At 35.8% G+C, this 21,913-nt stretch overlaps 1 protein-coding gene across 1 annotated transcript in view; it reads right to left on the bottom strand.

The window, feature by feature from the left end:
* The window catches only part of RGS22 (regulator of G protein signaling 22), a gene marked incomplete at its 5' end in the record, with an annotated part of 158,281 nt that extends 137,394 nt beyond the window's left edge, over window positions 1–20,887 (bottom strand). The window contains one exon of the mRNA XM_063079264.1: window positions 20,645–20,887. Within this exon, the coding sequence (XP_062935334.1) occupies window positions 20,645–20,887 (243 nt within the window). The remainder of the gene's footprint in view (window positions 1–20,644) is intronic.
* Window positions 20,888–21,913: the final 1,026 nt, after the last annotated feature.

The following is a 21,913-nucleotide window of genomic DNA, read 5'->3' as shown; positions in this document are numbered from 1 at the left end:
GGGCATCCAGATTGGAAAAGATGAAGTCAAACTGTCCCTGTTTGCAGATGACATGATCCTATATATCAAACAGCCTAAAACCTCTACAAAAAAACTGTTGGAATTGATAAATGATTTCAACACAGTAGCAGGATACAAAATCAACACACAAAAATCAGTAGCATTTCTTTTCTCCAATAGTGAACATGCAGAACGAGAAATCAAGAAAGCCTGCCCATTTACAATAGCCACCAAAAAAATAAAATACTTAGGAATTGAGTTAACCAAGGAGGTGAAAAATCTCTATAATGAGAACTACAAACCACTGCTGAGAGAAATTAGAGAGGATACAAGAAGATGGAAAGATATTCCATGCTCTTGGATTGGAAGAATCAACATAGTGAAAATGTCCATACTACCCAAAGTGATATACAAATTCAATGCAATCCCCATCAAAATTCCAAAGACATTTTTCTCAGAAATGGAAAAACTATTCAGACATTTATATGGAACAATAAAAGACCACGAATAGCCAAAGCAATGCTCAGCAAAAAAAATAAAGCTGGAGGCATAACACTACCTGACTTTAAGCTATACTACAAAGCTATAATAACCAAAACAGTATGGTACTGGCATAAAAACAGACACACTGACCAATGGAATAGAATAGAGAATCCAGAAATCAACCCACACACTTACTGCCATCTGATCTTTGACAAAGGCACCAAGCCTATTCACTGGGGAAGGGACTGCCTCTTCAGCAAGTGGTGCTGGGATAACTGGATATCCATATGCAGGAGAATGAAACTAGATCCATACCTCTCACCGTATACTAAAATCAACTCAAAATGGATTAAGGATTTAAATATACACCCTGAGACAATAAAACTTCTTAAAGAAAACATAGGGGAAACACTTCAGGAAACAGGACTGGGCACAGACTTCATGAATATGACCCCAAAAGCACGGGCAACCAAAGGAAAAATAAACAAATGGGATTATATCAAACTAAAAAGCTTCTGCACAGCAAAAGAAACAATTAAAAGAGTTAAAAGACAACCAACAGAGTGGGAGAAAATATTTGCAAAATATACATCTGACAAAGGATTAATATCCAGAATATATAAGGAACTCAAACAACTTTACAAGAAGAAAACAAGCAACCCAATTAAAAAATGGGCAAAAGAGCTAAGTAGGCATTTCTCTAAGGAAGATATCCAAATGGCCAACAGACATATGAAAAAATGCTCAACATCACTCAGCATCCGGGAAATGCAAATCAAAACCACATTGAGATACCATCTAACCCCAGTTAGGATGGCTAAAATCCAAAAGACCCTGAACGATAAATGCTGGCGAGGCTGCGGAGAAAAAGGAACTCTCATACATTGTTGGTGGGACTGCAAAATGGTGCAGCCTCTATGGAAAATGGTATGGAGGTTCCTTAAACAATTGCAAATAGATCTACCATACGACCCAGCCATCCCACTGTTGGGAATATACCCAGAGGAATGGAAATCATCAAGTCGAAGGTATACCTGTTCCCCAATGTTCATCGCAGCACTCTTTACAATAGCCAAGAGTTGGAACCAGCCCAAATGCCCATCATCAGATGAGTGGATACGGAAAATGTGGTACATCTACACAATGGAATACTACTCAGCTATAAAAACGAATGAAATACTGCCATTTGCAACAACATGGATGGACCTTGAGAGAATTATATTAAGTGAAACAAGTCAGGCACAGAAAGAGAAATACCACATGTTCTCACTTATTGGAGGGAGCTAAAAATTAATATATAAATTCACACACACACATACACACACACACACACAAACCGGGGGGGGGGGGAGAAGATATAACAACCACAATTACTTGAAGTTGATATGACAAGCAAACAGAAAGGACATTGTTGGGGGGGGAGGGGGTAGGGAGAAGGGAGGGAGGTTTTGGTGATGGGGAGCATTAATCAGCTACAATGTATATCGACAAAATAAAATTAAAAAAATAAAAAATAAAAAATAAAAAAAAATAAAAAATAAAAATAAAAAAAAAAATGAAATGAAAAGTTCAAAAAGAATAAAATCAAATATTGAAGAAAAGTGGTCTGCATGAAGGCCTGACATGACAGAACTGCCACCAGAAGCTCCCAGGCTCCTGAGCCGTGGACGGGGCAAGGCACAGGCCTCAGCCACCCCCCACCCACCATCCACACCCAGGCCAGCCATGACAGAGCTGCCACGGGAAGCCCCTGGGCTCCTGAGTCCAGCAGAGTGGGGGTGCGGGGGGGCTGCTGGCCTTAGCCCCACTCCCCACCATAGGCAACCAGGCTAGCAAAGGAGCCAGCCATGGGTCACCTCTGCCCTCCCATCCCTGTGCAACATCTTAGAATATAAATAAATTAATTTTAAAAAATGTTTAAATCTAAAAGAAAAAAAAAATTGAAGCCTTTAGCCAAACTGTAAAAACATCTCTTGAAGGTGTTAAAAAGTAATTATTAAGGCCAAATACACAAAATACAGTCCTGATCAACCGAAAATAACTTAATAAACACTTATAAGAAACACAAAAATAATTTACCTAAGGTAAAATTATTTAAAACTTAAAGAAAAAAAGTTGGTTAAAAAACAAAAGGAGATGACTAAAAGGACAGAAGAAACCGGCTTTAGCTAAATCATACTAAAACTATTTTGAAATAGCCTTATACAAGCTGTCTGAAATGCCTATAGAATTGGATTAACAGAAATTATATTTAGATTTAGAAGGCAACCAAATAATGCATGGCTAGCAGACAACAGATCTTTCTGTTTAATCAGATTTATTGAGGTATAAATCATATACAGTAAAATCCATCCTTGTTAGTATACAGTTTTACAAGTTGTTTTTTTAATGAAGAAAGGCATAACAAATTTTTTTATTTTAACATGCTGGGGAGGGGCAATGCAGGAGAATCACAAGAGAATAATTTCCCAATTTCCCAGTGGGGTACAGATCGCTTACACCAATTTCCATAGGGGAGAAGGAAGGTTGGGGGATGTAGACAATTCTGTTGAGGGACAGTAAATGACTGTTGGGTAATGAGCCTCAGAGGCAGATATTATCTTGTGAAAAGGTTTGTCCAGATGTAGTGACCTCCTAGTCTTGCCAGTCCCTCCAGGGGTTGTTCTTTTCTGGTTATCTGATGAGATTCCTAGGGAGGGGATCTTAAGACAACTGCATTTCTTTTGGAAAGCTTTCTTAGATAAGGAAATTCCAGAGAAAGTTCCTCCCTGAACTTGGGGTGAGGGGAACAAGACAAGGTTAGAGGGACCTTGATTTTGAGGTCTATTTCTGAGACCTTTTAATTTTCAAAGCACTTAGCATACCAACGAGCCATATTTGATGGAATAGTTTTATGTGCCCCAACATTCCCCTGTCTGAAACTTCCCTAGAAGTATCACACACTAAAAGCTGAGTTGATAGCTATGAAGAGAAAAAAATCAAGTTAGTAGCTGAGTGGCAAAGGATCTCATTAAATCAGTCTCCCACTCCTGGGAATAGGTCAGTCTAATCAAACAGCTATATCTCATTCTAGAAGATGGTGTTGCAGATGGATTTTCAAGACTTTCAAAGCTGGGCCTGCATATATGATATAAGAAAACAGATTCTTAAGGCCGGCCCGTGGCTCAATCGGCAGAGTGCGGTGCTGATAACACCAAGGCCACAGGTTCGGATCCTACATAGGGATGGCCGGTTTGCTCACTGGCTGAGCGTGGTGCTGACAGATTCTTAATAAGGCATTTCTATGAAAACAAAAGAAAAACAAAGGTTAATGTCTGAAGAAGTCTATAAGCTAGTTTCTCTAGAGTCTCTAATCCTCTTTAGATGGAGTAGGCTGGCAGCAGCAATCTTACATATTTTTTGGATTGTAGTTTGCATGTATGAGTACAATGTTTGTACAAATGTAAGTTCTTTTTTTTTTTTTTCAGAAGAGTATATTTATTTATTTATTTATTATTATTTTTTTAAATTTTATTTTGTCGATATACATTGTAGCTGATTATTGCTCCCCATCACCAAAACCTCCCTCCCTTCTCCCTCCCCCCCCCCCAACAATGTCCCTTCTGTTTGCTTGTCGTATCAACTTCAAATAATTGTGGTTGTTATATCTTCCCCCCCCCCCGGTTTGTGTGTGTGTGTGTGTGTGTATGTGTGTGTGTGTGTGTGTGTGTGTGTGTGTGAATTTATATATTAATTTTTAGCTCCCACCAATAAGTGAGAACATGTGGTATTTCTCTTTCTGTGCCTGACTTGTTTCACTTAATATAATTCTCTCAAGGTCCATCCATGTTGTTGCAAATGGCAGTATTTCATTCGTTTTTATAGCTGAGTAGTATTCCATTGTGTAGATGTACAAATGTAGGTTCTTAAAGGTGACTTTTTTCTTCCTAGCTAAGTTGACTCACTTTAGCCTGTAGGGTCTTAGAAAAAAGGTAGCTTTAATTCCTAGCAAGGGCTGGCTGGTTAGCTTAGTTAGTTAGAGCATGATGCTGATAAGACCAAGATCCAGGGTTCAATCCCTGTACCAGCCAGACACCACCTCCCAAAACAAACAAACAAACAAACAAAAGAATTCCTAGTGATTCCAAGTCAGAAGGGTGACAGAAAAACTGGAAACAGTCTGGAGAGTCACACCCAGGTACTGAAGGAAATTAAAAATTCAGAATTCAGTCTGGATAATAAAAACTCAAAAGCAAATGTACAGAGCTAGTGCAATATAGTTTTCTTCTGAAACATAATTTCTCTCTAGTTCCCTCCTTTCTACTAAAGATATTTATGACAAGACTAATTCACTTGCAAAATAAGTTTAGTCTCTGGCCTGACTGTATGCAAAAAGTACAGCAAGAAGACTAATTTATGACATAAGCTCTTTTAAAATTGGCTTCGCTGGGACTTTTATATGGAATCTCAGATTAGACCTTTAAAAGCCTCTCAATGCTTGGAAATCCAATCCAAAAACTTGACTCAGTCTCAGACTGTCCCTCTATGAGCTCAGTGAACTGCTCTCTTCTGGAGGTCTCTAAAATATCTTGAGGTTCCTGGGCCTTTCAGAAAGTAACATTTACTTAGCACAAGGCCAGGAACCTTGTAAGGGTGTAGACATGGTACCAGGCCAGTCTTTCCAAGGCGCTTTTTACTGGTTTCATAAAAGTCAACCTCAATCCCTCAAAAAAAAGCAGTCTAGTTGTATCTGAAAATATTACATTACAGCCATTCTGGTGGGTGTAAAGTGGTATCTCGCTGTTTTCGACTGCATTTCCCTATGACTAAAGATGTTGAGCATCTTTTCACATGCTTATTGTACATCTGAACATCTTCTTTGTAAAATGTCTATTCAGATCCACTGCACATTTGTTAATTGGGTTATGTCTTTTTTTTGTTGAGTTGTAAGAGTTCCTTATATAGTCTAGATACAAGTTCTTATCAGATAAATAATTTGCAAATATTTTCTCCCATTCTGTGGTTTACTTTTTACTTTCTTTGTAGTGTCCCCTTCAGGGCATAAAAGTTTTACATTTTATCTACTTTTTTCTTTTCTCACTTGTGCTTTTCGTGTTGTATCTAAAAAACCAATGTCTAATCCAAGGTTAAGAAGATTTATGTTATCTTCCTAAACATGATGTATTATCTATTTTTTGCATTGTTGGATTCAATTTGATTACTTCTTGAGGATTTTTCTGCCTATGTTCACGAGGGATATTAATTTGTAGGTTTTTCTTTTCCTTGAAATTTCTTTACCTAGTGTTGTCATCATGGTAATGCTAGCATCATAAATTGAACTGGAAATTGATCCCTCTTCTTTTGTTTTTGGAAAAGTTTTCATAAATTTGGTATTACTTCATCTCTAAATGTTGATAGACTTCACCAGTAAAGCCATCTGGACCTGGAGTTACCTTTGTGGGAAGATTTTAAACTACGAATCCAATTTCTTTAATAGATACAGGGCTATTCAGATTATCTATATCCCTTTGTGTGAGCATTGGTAATTTCTGTCTTTCAAGGAATATGACTATTTCATTTAAATTTGTTGAGTTTTTAGACATATAGTTGTTTGTAAAACTCCCTTTTTTTTCTTTGAATGTCTTTAGGATCTATAATGACATATCCTCTTTCATTTCTGATATTGATCATTAATGTATTGTTTTTTTCTTCATCAATCTAGCTAAAAATCTCATAAATTTCATTGATTTTTTCCAAACAAGCCTTTATTTTCATTGATTTTTCGCCTATGTTTTTCTTTTTCTTAAATTTATTTATTTATTATTATAATTTATCAATATACAATATAGTTGATTTTCATGGCCCTTTACCCATTCCTCTTTCCCCCCTCCCACCCATCAACATCATATCTGTTAACTTTTCTTAACAAGTTCAAGGAATTGCTGTGATCATTGTGCCTTCTTTCCTGCCTCACCATTTCTTTGTATATTTATTTATTTATTTTTAGCTCCCACAAATAAGTGAGAACATGTGGTATTTCTCTTTCTTTGCCTAACTTATTTCACTTAATATAATTTTTTTCTAAATCCATCCATGTTGCTGCAAATGGTAGTATTTCATTCTTTTTTTATAGAAAAGTAGAATTCCATTGTGTAGATATACCACAGTTTCCTTATCCACTCATCTGATGATGGACATTTAGGCTAGTTCCAACTCTTGACTATTGCAAATACTGCTGCAATAAACATGGGAGTACAGGTATCTCTTCAACTTGATGATTTCCATTCCTCTCGGTATATTCCCAGCAGTGGATTAGCTAGGTCATATGGCAGATCTATCTGTAATTGTTTGAGGAACCTCCAAACAATTTCCCATAAAGGCTGCACCATTTTGCAGTCTCACCAACAGTGTAGGAGGGTTCCTTTTTCTCCGCAACCACACCAGCATTTATCATTCTCAGTCTTGTGGATATTACCCATCCTAACTGGAGTGAGATGGTATTTCAGTGTGGTTTGATTTGCATTTCCTGAATGCTGAGTGATGCTGAGCATTTTTTCATGTGTCTGTTGGCCATTCCTTTTTCTTCCTTTGAGAAATGCCTATTCAACTCCTTTGCCCATTTTTTAATTGGGTTACTTGTTTTTTGCTGTAAAGTTGTTTGAGTTTCTTGTATATTCTGGATATTACTCCTTTCACAGATGTATATTTTGCAAATATTTTCTCCCACTCTGTTGGTTGTCTTTTCACTCTGTTAATTGTTTCTTTTGCTGTGCAGAAGCTTTCTAGTTTGATATAATCCCATTTGTTTATTTTTCCTTTGGTTGCTTGTGCTTTGGGGGTCGTATTCATGAAGTCTGTACCCAATCCTACTTCCTGGAGTGTTTCCCCTATGTTTTATTTAAGGACTTTTATTGTTTCAGGATGTATATTTAATTCTTTAATCCATTTTGAGTTGGTTTTGGTATATGGTGAGAGGTACAGGTCTAGTTTCTTCTCCTGCATATGGATATCCAGTTTTCCCAGCACCATTTGCTGTAGAGGCAGTCTCTTCCCCATTATGTAGACTTGGTGCCTTTGTCAAAGATCAGATGGCTCTAGGTGTATGGGTAGATTTCTGGATTCTCTATTCTATTCCATTGATCTGTGTGTCTGTTTTTGACTGTACCATGCTGTTTTGGTTATTATAGCTTTGTAGTATAGTTTAAAGTCAGGTAGTGTTATGCCTCCACCTTTATTTTTATTGCTCAGAATTGCTTTGGCTATGCATGGTCTTTTGTTATTCCATATAAATGTTAGGATAGTTTTTTTCCATTTCAGAGAAAAATGTCATTGGAATATTGATGGGGATTGCACTGAGTCTGTAGATCACTTTGGGTAGTACGGACATTTTCACAATGTTAATTCTTCCGATCCAAGAGCATGGGATAACTTTCCATCTTCTTGTTAATTTCTCTCAACAGTGGTTTGTAGTTCTCACTGTAGAGATTTTTCACATCCTTGGTTAACTTTCTTCCTAATTATTTTATTTTTTTGGTGGCTGTCTTAAATGGGCTAGCTTTCTTGATTTCTTTTTATGCATGTTCACTGTTGGAGTATAGAAATGTTACTGATTTTTGTGTGTTGATTTTGTATCCTGCAACTTTGCTGAAATCATTTATCAGCTCTAAGAGGTTTTTTGTAGAGGCGTTACGCTGTTCAGTATATAGGATAATGTCATCTGCAAACAAGGACAGTTTGACTTCATCTTTTCCAATCTGGATGCCCTTTATTTCCTTCTCTTCTCTGATTGCTCTGGCTAGTACTTCCAACACTATGTTGAATAGGAGTGGTGAGAGTGGACATCCTTGTCTAGCTCCTGTTCTTAAGGGAAATGCCTTCAGCTTTCCCCCCTTCAGGATGATATTGGCAGTGGGCTTGTCATATATGACTTTAATTATGTTGAGATACTTTCCATCTATACCTAGCTTGTAGAGAGTCTTTATCATGAACGAATGCTGAATTTTGTCAAATGCTTTTTCAGTGTCTATAGAGATGATCATATAGTCTTCATCTTTGATTTTATGGATGTGGTGTAACACATTTATTGATTTGCATGTAGTGAACCAACCTTGCATCCCTGGGATGAATCCCACTTGATCATGGTGTATAATTTTGTGTATGTGTTGCTGTATTCTGTTAGCTAGTATTTTATTGAGGATTTTTGCATCTATATTCATCAAGGATATTGGCCTGGAGTTTTCTTTTTTTGTTGTATCTTTGTCTGGTTTTGGTATCAGGGTGATGTTTGCTTCACAGAATGAGTTTGGGAGAATTGCCTCTGTTTCAATTTTTTGGAATAGTTTGTAGAGAATTGGTTTCAATTCCTCTCTGAAGGTTTGGTAGAATTCTGCAGTGAACACACCCGGTCCTGGGCTTTTCTTTGTTGGGAGCCTTCTGATAACAGTTTCAATCTCTTCTGTTGTTATTGATCTGTTCAGATTTTCTATATCTTCTTGGTTCAGTTTTGGTAGTTTGTATGTGTCCAGAAATTTATCCATGTCCTCCAGATTTTCAAATTTGTTGGCATATAGTTGTTTATAGTAGTCTCTAATGATTTCTTGTATTTCTGAGGTATCAGTTGTAATATTGCTTTTTCATTTCTAATTTTTGTTATTTGGATCTTCTCTCTCTTTTTATTTTTAGTTAGCCTTGCTAATGGTTTGTCAATTCATCTTTTCAAAAAACCAACTTTTTGATTCATTGATCTTTTGTAAGATTTTTTTGGGTTTCAATTTCATTAAGTCCTGCTCTGATCTTAATGATTTCTTTCCATCTGCTAACTTTGGGTTTGGATTGTTCCTGTTTTCCCAATTCTTTAAGGTGAAGTGTTAGGTTGTTTACTTGCCATCTTTCCATTCTTCTGAAGTAAGCATTTAATGCAATAAATTTCCCCCTTAGTACTGCTTTTGCAGTATCCCACAGGTTTTGGTATGATGTATCATTATTTTCATTAGTTTCAATAAATTTTTTGATTTCCTGTTTAATTTCTTCTTGGACCCATACGTCATTAAGTAGAATGCTGTTTAATTTCCATGTTTGTATAGGTTCCAGAGTTTCATATGCTATCGATTTCTAATTTTAATCCATTGTGATCTGAAAAAATAAATGGAATAATTCCAATTTTTTTGAATTTGTTGAGACTTGATACGTGACCTAACATTTGATCTATCCTGGAGAATGTTCCATGTGCTGATGAGAAGAAAGAATATTCTGAGGTTGTTGGATAGAATGTTCTATAGATCTGCCAAGTCCAATTGGTCTAAAGTATTGTCTACATCTTGTGTTTCTCTGTTGATTCTTTGGCTAGATGATCTGTCCAAATATTGAGAGTGGGGTGTTCAGGTCCCCTGCTATTATGGTATTAGTGTCTATCTCATTCTCTAGGTCTAATAGAGTTTGCTTTATAAATCTGGCTGCTCCAATGTTGGGTGTGTATATATTTATGATAGTTATGCCTTCTTGATGGATCAATCCTTTTATCATTACATAGTGGCCTTCTTTATCTCTTTTTATGGTTTTTGGTTTAAAGTCTATTTTATCTGATATAAGAATAGCTATTCCAGCTCATTTTTCATTTCTATTTTCATGGTATATCTTTTTCCATCTTTTCACTCTTAGACTATGTGTGTCTTTACAGGGTGTTGAGTCTCTTGAAGGCAGCATATAATTGTGTCCACCTTTTTAATCCAGTCAGTCAGTCTGTGTCTTTTGAGTGAGGAATTTAATCCTTTTACATTAAGAGTTATTATTGAATGGTGTTGATTTACTCCTAGCATTTTGTTGATTTTTGTTTGGATGTCTTAAGTATCTTTTGTTCCTTTCTTTCTGACTTACCGTTTGTCTTCTGTATTTGTTGGTTTCTTGGGGTGGCAGACAAACTTTTCTTCTCTTTACTGTTAGCATATTTATTTTACTAGTAGGTTTTGTTTTTTCTTGAGTATTTATGGCAGTGGTGGTTGTTTTTCAGGTACCAAACCCAGTACACACTTGAAAATTTCTTGTAAGGTTGGTTGTGTGGTAGTGAGCTCCTGCAGTTTTTGTTTGTCTGCAAAATACATTATTTGTCCTTCATTTCAGAAAGATAGCCCTGCTGGGTAAAGTATTGTTGGCTGGCAATTTTTGTCTTTTAGTATTTTGAATATATCATCCCATTCTTTTCTGGCTTTTAGTGTTTCTGATGAAAAGTCTGATGTTAGTCTGATTGGGGCTCTCTTATAGGTGACTTGACACTTCTCTCTTGCAGCATTTAAGATTCTGTCTTTGAGTTTTGCCAATTTGACTATAACATGTCTTGGAGAGGACCTTTTTGGGTTGAATATGTTTGGGGATCTTTGAACCTCTTGAATCTGAAGATCTGTGTCTTTCCCTATACCTGGGAAGTTTTCTGCCATTTTTTCATTGAATATGTTTTCAATTTTCCTTTTTCCTCCCCTTCTCGAATACCCATGATTCAGATATTTGAGCGCTTAATCTGTTGTCTGTTATCTCTCTTAGATTTTCTTCAATTCTTTAAACTTGTTTCTTTTTTATTTTTGGTCCACCTGTGTTATTTCAAACAGCCCATCTTCAAGGTCAGAAATTCTCTCTTCTGCTTGTTCTAGCCTGCTGGTTAAACCCTCTGTTGTGTTTTTTATTTCCTTGAATGAATTCTTCAGCTCTGAAAGCTCTGCTACATTCTTTTTCAGGGCATTGATTTCCTTGTACATTTCTTCTTTCAGGTCCTGTATACTTTTTCTCATTTCATTGTGTTGTCTGAGTTTTCTTGTATCTCATTTAGCTTCCTTAGAACTGTTCCTCAAAATTCCTTGTCAGTAATTTCAAGGACTTTCTGTTCTATAGGATCTAGAGCTTAAGAGTTATTATTACACTTCGGTGGTGGTGTACTTTCTTGATTTTTCATATTTCTGGTATCTTTCCTTTGGCGTTTAGTCATTGTGGCAGGGATTTCACAGTCTACTCATTCGACCCTAGTGTCTGGCTAGGATCCTGCAGGGACTGCCAATTTGGCATGGCTGCCTCAGTGCCTGTGGGCAGGAAGCTCGGGCCTCTCTGGGCCAGAGGGACTGGCCTGGGCTGGGTGTCCTGTGGTGGTGCCTACCTGTTCCTGTGTGGTTTGCTTGGGGCCCTGTGGGCCCAGTGGCTTTTGAACCTCTCTTGGTGGAGCTCACTGGCCTGGGCTGGGAGTCCTGCGGTGGCCCCTATTTGCTCCAGTGCAGGTGGTGCAGTGCATGTGGGCCCGGCAGCACTTGGGCCTCTCTGGGCAGCACGCACGGGCGTGGGCTGAGAGTCCTGCGGTGGCACCTACCTGCTCTGGCGTGAGTGGCTCAGGATGTGTGGGCCCGGCGGCTCTTGGGCCTCTCTGGGCAGCACGCACTGGCCAGGGCTGGGAGTCCTGTGGCAGCACCTACCTGCTCCTGTGTTTCTCTATCTTCAATTTCATTAATGTTCTTCTTTATTTCTTTAGTTTTGGTTTAATTTTAAGTTTATTTTTCTAGTTTCCTATGGTGAAAAGTGGGTCATAGATTTGGGACATTTAGTCTATTCTATTATAAGCACTTAATTTATAAATTTTCCTGTAAGGACTAATTTAGCTAATCCCACAAATTTTGATATTCTGTGTTTTAATTTTTATTCAACTTACATAATTTTAATTTCCCTTGGGACTTACTATTTGATCTATGAGTTATTTAAAAGTGTATTGTTTAATTAATTAAATATTTGGGGATTTTCCAGATAACTTACTGTTTCTGATTTATAGTTTAATTCTGCTATGGTCAGGGAACAAATTTTGCATAACATCAAATCTTTTAAATTTTTTGAAATTTGTTTTATAGCCCAGAATATGGTCCATTTTGGTAAATATTCTAAGTGTACTTATAAAACAAAGTGTACGCTGCTGATGTGGGGTAAAGTGGTCTATAAACATCAATTAGATTGACTTGGTTGCTAATGTTATTCAGCACTTCTATATCCTTACCAACCTATCTTTTCTATCAATTACTTAGAGAGCACTGTTTAAGTCTCCAACTATAATTATGGATTTGTATATTTCCCCTTTCAGTTCTATCAGCTTTTGAATCATGTATTCTGAAGCTCTGTTGTGAGGTGCATACATATTATGGATTGATATGCTTTCCTGGTGAATTGACCCCTTTATCATTATGTAATGTCCTTTATTATCCACAGCAAGATTCCTTCTTCTGAAGGCTACTTTGTCTGATATTAATATAGTCACTCCAGCTTCCTTTAATTAGAAATTATATGGCATATCTTTTCTATCCTTTTTACTTTTAACTTATTTATGTCTGATATTTAAGGTTGGTTTCTCGTAGACAGCAAGTAGTTATATCCAACTTTTTTATCCTGCCTGACTCTGATGTTTAATTGGGGTGTGTAGGTCATTTAAATTTCACGTAAGTATTGATATGTATATGTGCAACTAATGTGCTACTAATTATTGATGTGGGTTGTTTAAAAATCTACCATTTTCTAGTTATCTGTGTCCCATATATTCTTTGTTCCTTTCTTCCTCATTTTCTGTCTGTTTTAGTACTTTATTCCTTTTTATTTCCATTATTGTTATATTTATACTTCTTTTTAAAAACTTTTAAATTGTTGCCCTCATTTTTATATAGATATATTTATTTAATCAGAGTCTACCTTCAAATATACCAAATAAGATCACACAAATAAGACGACACAGAAACTTATGTCAAAACCCATAACTCAAGTTAAGAAGCTCCTCAACAGCTTTTGTTTAACAATAAGGAAAGGTTACAAAGGCTTCCATGAAATAAAAAAATTTCTATTCACTGAAAGAAGTGAATAAGCCAATAAATATCATTGTCACACTTAGTAAAAACAACTTTTTAACTAGCAATTTATATAGTGGTATATATTTCAGAAAATATTTCCTTGTTCTGGTTTCAAAACAATGCTGTAACATAGTCATCACTATTACCATTTAATTTGATGGATGTTAACAGGAAAGACAGAAATATATTTGAATTTAGCAAAAAAAAAGAATTGAACAATCGTCAGGCTGGAGTAGATCTACATCTTAAGAGTTGGACATATTTTAACTAGTTCTATCAAACATTTAACATCAATGAAACATAGAATTGTTGTAGTATGATGTCACCAAGATGGTGGAATAGACAATCCTGGCATCACTCCTTCCTACAACTGATCAACTTACAACTATTAAAACACAAAAACTGCCATCCTGTAATCACTGTAACTTGGGGGAAGAGGAGGAGATACTTGCTGAGTATGTGAACACATGGAAAACCACAGCAAGCAGGAGTAGGAATTACCCTAATCAGACCCAGCCCCAATGGCTCATTGAGCAACTACCTAAAGACAGCAAAACTGCAGCAACACACTTTGCACAAAGCTACTTGGAGTCTGCTGGGGAGAAGGGTGCCATGACTACTGGCAAAAAACAACACAAAAACCACTTCAGAGTGCACCATCCCATTTCACAGGCCTGAAGGATGCTCGTAAGCTTCCCCTGTCCCCACAAAGAAGGGAGGGACCACAGCTGACAGGAAGTACAAATCACCCAGAGATCAGTGATTCTTTCCCCACAGAAAACGTTTGCAGTGGTCGGGGGCTAGGGAGACAATCCACCAGCAGCAATCAGGGAGCAACACAGGCAGCTGATCTGCTTTCCAACTGGCACAGGCACATAGTGGAGACTGGTCAATGTGACAGAAATACAGGAGGCACAGTGTGCAGGAAAGACTCAGTCCTGGGCCAGAATTTTCTCCAGGGCAGTGACATTTGTGGTAAACCCACATGACTTGGAAGTGATTAAAAGGTTGACATTTAGAATCAAGTCCACACAAAAAGTTTTTCCCAGTCTGAGAAACAAGAGTAAGGCAACAATTTAGCTCAGGCAAAGAGTTCAAGCTGTAGTCCCTGCAGGAAGTTTCCTCCAATCCAGTAATTAACCAAAGGGCAGAAAATTAGTTCCAGTAAAATTTTAAGTGGTGGTGGTTGGTAGTAATCCACCACAGAATGGAAAAAAAAAAAAAAAAAAATCACAGACCAGAGAGCAAGTTCTGACATTGAACAGTAAAGGTCTAATACCAACAAAGAATACCTATAAAACCCAGAAGAGATAGCTGTTTCCTCAACTGCCCAGGCTGCAACATAAAGACACAAAGAATGAGAAAGAACAGAGAAATATGACACAAACAAAAGAAACCAACTAGGTGCCAGAATCTGACCCAGAAGAACAGCAGATTTATGAAATGTCTGACAGAGAATTCAGAATAATCTTCTTAAAGATGTGGGAATCACAAGAAAATACAGGTAAAAAATTAAATATCTGGAAAACTATCCAAGAGCAAAACAAAAAACTTAACAAAAAAACAATCAATTTTAAAAAACAAAACAGAAATTCTAGAAATAAAGAATACATGATCTGGACAGAAAAACTGGATAGAAAGCTCCAACAGCACATGTGATCTAATGGAAGAATCAGCAAGCTTGAAGACAAAACAATAAAGAATAATAATAACAAAAAAAGAAAAAGAACTGCAGCAATTGTGGGACTCCTCTAAGTGAAATAACCTCCACATAATTGGTATACCTGAAGGAGGCTATAAAGGAAGAGATCTAGAAAGCAAATTTAAAGAAATAATGGCTGAATATTTCCCAAGTATGGAGAAACGACAGCATGCACACACAGGAAGCTCAGAAGTCACCAGTTAAATTCAATCCAAAGAGGCACACCCCAAGAACATCATAATCAAATTATCAAAAACCAAAGACATAGAATACTGAAAGCAGCAAGAGAAAAGAAACACATGACATTCAACAGAGCCCCAATATAGCTCTCAGCAGATTTCTCACTAGAAAGCCCATAGGCCAAGAGAGAGTGAGATGATATAGTCAAAGTACTGAAGAAAAGACTGTCAACCATGAATTCTGTATCCAGGAAAACTAACCTTCGAATATGAAGAAGAAATATAGTCTTTCTCAAACAAACAAAAGCTAAGGGAATTTATCAACATTAGACCTCCCTTACAAGAAATGTTAAAGGGAATTCTTCAAGCTGAAAGAAGATGACACTAAATTGTAACAAGAAAACATCTGAAGGTACAAAACTCACTAGTAAAGTAAGTAAATACAAACTCAGAATACTCCAATGTTATATGGGTGGTGAATGAACTACTTTTATCCTTACTATGTAGACTAAAAGACAAATGCAACAAGATAATAAACTTAACAATTATATAAGAGATAAGAAATATTAAAGTTGTAACTTGAAACAACAAACTGTCAAAAAGTGGGGGAGAATGACATCAAAGCGTAGAGTTGGCTTTGGTTTTTTCTTTCTTTTTAGTGTTCAAAGTTATGTTTAAAATAATCTGTTATAATATATTTTTTGTAAGCTTTATGGTAACTATAACACAAAAACCTATAACACACATATTAGTCAAAATATAGTACTAAAGAAAACCACTTAATCACAAAGGGTGACAGTAAGACTGGAAAAAAGAAAAAAAGGATCTACAAAGCGACCAGCAAAAATCCAATATCAATAATAACTCTAAATGTTAATGGATTAAATTTCCCAATTAAAAGACAGAGAATAGCTGAATGGGTTATAAAAGAAGAACAAACAATATTCTGCCTAAACAAAACTCATTTTACCCATAAGGATACATATGAACTGAAAGTGAAGGGATAGAAAAAGATATTCCATGCAAATGGAAATCAAAAAAGAGGAGTACCTATATTTATATCAGATGAAATCGACTTCAAGCCAAGGAAAGTAAAAAAAAAAAAAAGATAAGGAAGGTCATTATATAATGATAAAGGGATCATTTCAACAAGAGGATATAACTATTCTAAATATATACACACCCAACATTAAAGCACCCAAATATACAAAATGACTATGTGAATATATTAGTGGACCTAATCAGAGAAATAAATTCCAACACAATAATGTTTGGGGACTTTAATTACCCCACTCTCAGCAAGGGACAGATCATCCACATAGAAAATTAACCAGGAAACATTACATAATCTCCACTCTAGACTGATTAGACCTAACAGACATATACAGAACATGCCATCCAACAGCTGCAGAATACACATTTTTCTCAGCAACATATGGAACATTCTCTACAATAGACAACATGTTAGGTCACAAAACAAATTTTAAAAAATTGAAATCATAACAACTATCATCTCCAACTATGATGTAATAAAACTAGAAATCAGTAACAGAAAGGACATTGGAAACTGTACAAAAACATAGAAATCAAACAATATGCTCCTAAATAACAAATGGGTTAAAGAATTATTTTAAAAGAAATATAAAAATTCCTGGAGACAAATGAAAATGAAAACACAACACACCAGAACCTGTGAGATACAGCAAAAGCATTTCTAAGAAGTTTGTAGCATAAATGCCTACCATCAAAAAAGAAAAGACTTCAAAGAAACAATCTTAAGTTACACTTCAAGGAACTAGAAAAATAGGAACAAACCAAGCTCAAAATTAGTAGAAAGAGAGAAATAACAAAGGTCAGTGCAGAAAGAAATGAATTAGAGATTAAAAAACAATATACAAGAGCAACGAAACAAAAAGTAGGTTTTTTGAAAAGATAAACAAAACCTATAAACCTTTAGCTAGACTAACAGAAAAGAAAGACTCAAATAAATAAAATCAGAAATGAAAAAGGAGAAATTACAGCTAATACCACAGAAATACAAAGGAGCATAAGAGACAATTACAAACAACTACACGCTAACAAACTGGAAAACCTAGAAAAAATAGATAAATTCCTGGACACAAACAACTTACCAAAGATGAATCAAGAAGAAGTAGAAAACCTAAACAGACCAATAATGAGTAATGAGATTGAAGCAGTAATAAAAAGTCTCCCAAGAAGGAAAACCCCAGGACTAAATGGCTTCACTGTTGACTTATATCAAGCATTTAAAGAAGAACTAATACCAATTCTCAAACTCTTCTGAAAATTGAAGAGGAAGGAATACTTCCAAATTCATTTTAGAAGGCCAACATTACCCTCATACCAAAATTGGAAAAAGACACAACAAAAAGAAAACTATAGACCAACATCCCTAACAAACTTAGATGCAAAAATCCTCAAAAAAATACTAGTGAACTAAATCCAAAAAAGATCATTCACCGTAATAAAGTGGGATTTATCCCAGGGATGCAAGGATGGTTCAACATATGCAAATCAATAAATGTGACACATCACATCAACAGAATGAAGGAAAAGAAAAGAACACGATCATATCAATAGACACAGAAAAAGCTTTTGATAAAATCCAACACCGCTTCATGATAAAAACACTCAACAAATTACATGTAGAAGGAATGTATCTCAATACAATAAAGGCCATATATAACAAACCCACAGCTAATAAACAAAAATTGAAGGCCTTTCCTCTAAGATCTCAAAGAAGACAAGGATGCCCACTTTCCCCACTCTTATTCAATATGGTGCTGGAAGTTCTAGCCAGCACAATAAGCCAAGAGAAAGCAATCCAAACTATGAAGGAAAAAGTCAAACTATCCCTATTTGCAGATGGCATAATCATGTACATAGAAAACCCATCAAAAAATTACTAGAACTAATAAATGAATTCAGTAAAGTGACAGAATACAAAATTATCACACAAAAATCAATGGCATTCCTATACACCAATAACAAAATATCTGAAGAAGAAATCAAGAAAGTATATAATACTTCCCAGAAAAATGAAATACCAAGGACTAAATTTAACCAAGGAGGTGAAAGTCCTCTATAATGAAAACTATAAAACATTGGTGAAAAAAACTGAAGAGGACACACAAAAAATGGAAAGATATCTCATGTTCTTGGTTTAGAAGAATTAACATCATCAAAATGTCCATGTTAACAAAAGCAATCTATGCATTCAATGCAATCCCTATCAAAATAGCAATGACATTGTTCACAGAAATAGAAAAAATGATCTTAAAATTTGTGTAGAATCACAAAAGACCCCATATAACTAAAGCAATCTTGAACAAAAAGAACAGAGTTGGAGGCATCACACTTACCTGACTTCAAAATATACTATGAAGCTATAGTAAACAAAACAACATGGTACTGGCATGAAAACAAATAAATTGACCAATGGAATAGAATAGAAAGCCCCCAAATAAACCCTTGCATCTATAGACAACTGATTTCTGACAAAGGTGCCAAAAATATACTCTGGGGAAAGGCCAGCCTCTTCAATAATGGTGCTGGGAAAACTGAATATCCACATCAGAAGATTGAAACTAGACTCCTACCTCTCACCATACATAAAAATCAACTCAAAATGGACCAGAGACCTAAATTTAAGATCCCAAACTATGAAACTACTAGAAGAAAACATAGAGGAAATGCTACACAAAATGGGAGTGAGCAGAGCTTTTTTGAAAAAAAAACAAGACACAGGCTACTAAAGCAAAAAATAGACAAATGGGACTACATCACACTAAAAAGCTTCTACACAGAAAAGGACATAACCAATAAAATGAAGAGACAATCTCCAGAATGGGAGAAAGTGTTTGCAAATTACCTATCAGACAAGGGGCTAATATCCAGAATATATAAGAATTCAAACAACTTCAACAGCAAAAACACCCAAATAACACAAGAAATGGGCAAAGGACGTGAACAGGCATTTCTCACAAGAGGACAAGTAGACATACAAACAGCCAACAGGCACCAGAAAAAATGCTCAACATTACTAATCATCAGGGAAATGCAAATTAAAACCAAAATGAGGTATCATCTTACCCCAGTTAGAATGGTTATCAAAAAGACAGAAAACAACAAATGCTATCCAGGACGCAGAGAAAAAGCAACTCTTCCACATTGTTGGTGAGAATGTAAATAGGTACAGCCATTGTGGAAAACAGTACGGAGGTTCCTCAGAAAACTAAAAATGAACTACCTTATAACCCAGCAATCCTAGTACTAGGTATATACTCAAAGGAAATAAAATCAATATTTTGAAGAGATACCTGCACTCCCATGTTCACTACAACACTATTCACAAAAGCCAAGAGATGGAATGAAACTAAATGCCTATCAATGGATGAATGGATTAAAAAAAAATTGTAGTATATATACACAATGGAATACTATTCAGCTATAAAAAAAAAAAAAATGATATGCTATCATTTGTATCAACATGGAGGGAACTGTAAACCATAATGTTAAACGAAGTAAGCCAGGCACAGAGAGACAAATGCCACATGATCTCACTCATCTGTGTAGTCTTAAAAAAAAGTGTTTCTCATATAAGTAGAGAGTAGAATAATGGTTACCAGAGGCTAAGAGGGGAGGGAGGTGGCGGGGAGAGGAAGTAGTGGATTAAAGGATACAAAGCTGTGCTATCTACCCTAAGTGAATCAATGTGTTGAAATAACACACTGTACCCCACAAATATGTAAAAATAAATGTTTAAAAAAATTTTTTAAAGAAACATAATATTGTTAAACATTCATTATTATTTTCATTTGACCCACACAACAAACCTAAGAAGCAGGTAATGAATGTGTCATTTGACAGATAATGAAAAGGAGGTTCATCAAACTGACTTGTTCAAGGACAAAGAGCTAGTAAGTTGAAGAGCCAATATTAGAACCCAAGTTTTCTGACCTCATGCTAAGAAGACAAAATCTACAAGCTGAGAATAGAATTCAAGTCCAAACAGGTCAGAGCCACATGGTGTAACTTACAGATCAGAAGTCCCAATTCCCAACAGCTTGATAGGACGGTTTAAAACCCAAATGAAATAAATTCTCTATATACCTTTATTTTCTAGAATGCATCTAAACTGTAAAGGATACATATATTTATACTGCCAAAACTAACCTAATAGTCTACATATTCAACGTAAACTACCTGAATTTTTTCATACTGAAAATCATCAACAAAACTGCTAGACTACACCGGCCATTAGATATGAACCGATGATGCAGGACTTAACAAATACTATGTGTCAGTACAACACAAGTTAATAAGTATATTTACATTTCAGAAATGGAAGCCTAAGGAAACTCATGTTAATCTTACCAAATGCTTTATCTATCTAATGATATATAAACGTAAGTATCCTTTCTTACCATAATATTGTAGTTGACATTAATGGTGTCATCTTCATAGGGGGCTTTCATTTGAACAGGTTTAACATCATTCTTTCCTCTCCTTACAACATCATAGATGGGATTTCGAGGTTGCTGGTTTTGTAGAATTTTTTTCAACTGCTTTTCCAGAAGTTGTGGAGCATCATTAACTACTTCAAAAACTCCATAATCCACATTAAATCTAATTGCCTCTGAAAAGGTCTGCAATATAAATGTATGGAAATTTAAAAAAAATTTTTTTAACCCAGAAATTCACTCCAAGAAGACTTGATATATACACATGTGCATGTATACCTACAGAGAGTTTTCTATTTTTAATCATTCTGCCTTCCCTTTTAAGAGCTAGGAAACCCCGTGGCTAGAAGTAAGGGAACCCATTAAATGCTTCCTAACAGTGTATTTATGCCATCAGATAAGTATCAGCGTATGCTATGGGAGAAATTTCCTTTGTATAAACATCTTACCTCTGATTTTTTGAAACTGGAGAGAAATATACACCTGGTCTCTATGGAGCAAAGTTATCCTCTTAGAAGGGGATGGATTACTAGGGAAGAAGGAGTACAGGAAGAAGAAATAATGCTTCTGTTAACTCTTCCATCCTCAGAAGCCATGAAAGCTAATAATCTCCCTTGCCCAAAAGGAGAAAGTTAAGTACAATGTGTTCTTCATTTAAGACTATTTCAACACCATTCCTCACACAGTGACAAAAAAACGAGTGAAAAAGCATATCATTTCTGAGCTTCTTCTCAGTAAATTTAAATGTTGCCAGCTTTTATTTAAAGCCAGCCAGTTAATATACAACAGTCAGGAGTCTTGAGTTTGAATGGCAGCTTGCCAATGACATCTTTGAACATCTATGGGGCCTCCATCTCCATAAGATGTAAATAGTGGATTGGCATGTCTTTTCCCATTTGCCCTCCAAATCCAGAATCAGGTCCTTTCCAGAATACTCATTTATTTTAGGGTAACTTCAGTGAAAGGACTTCTTATTTGGATTAATTTATATATGTTTAGTCAGGTAGTAGAAGACATTAAACTCTTCTCCTCTGATCAGTAAGTGTCCTAGGTAGAGCATTAATTCTTTCAAGTTTTACTAAGAGACTGCTAGACCCATTACTATATGTACTTCTATGTATATATACCCATGTATGTAAATATATATATATATTTATTTTAATATCAGATAACATCACATCTCTAAGGTTTGATTGTCTCTCCTTGTAAGACAGTATAGATATCCGAACCCTT

This window comes from Cynocephalus volans, chromosome 15, assembly GCF_027409185.1.
Source record: "Cynocephalus volans isolate mCynVol1 chromosome 15, mCynVol1.pri, whole genome shotgun sequence".
Lineage (NCBI taxonomy): Eukaryota > Metazoa > Chordata > Mammalia > Dermoptera > Cynocephalidae > Cynocephalus > Cynocephalus volans.
Note: the sequence above shows the minus strand (reverse complement) of the source record. Positions and strands in the feature narration are given on the sequence as shown.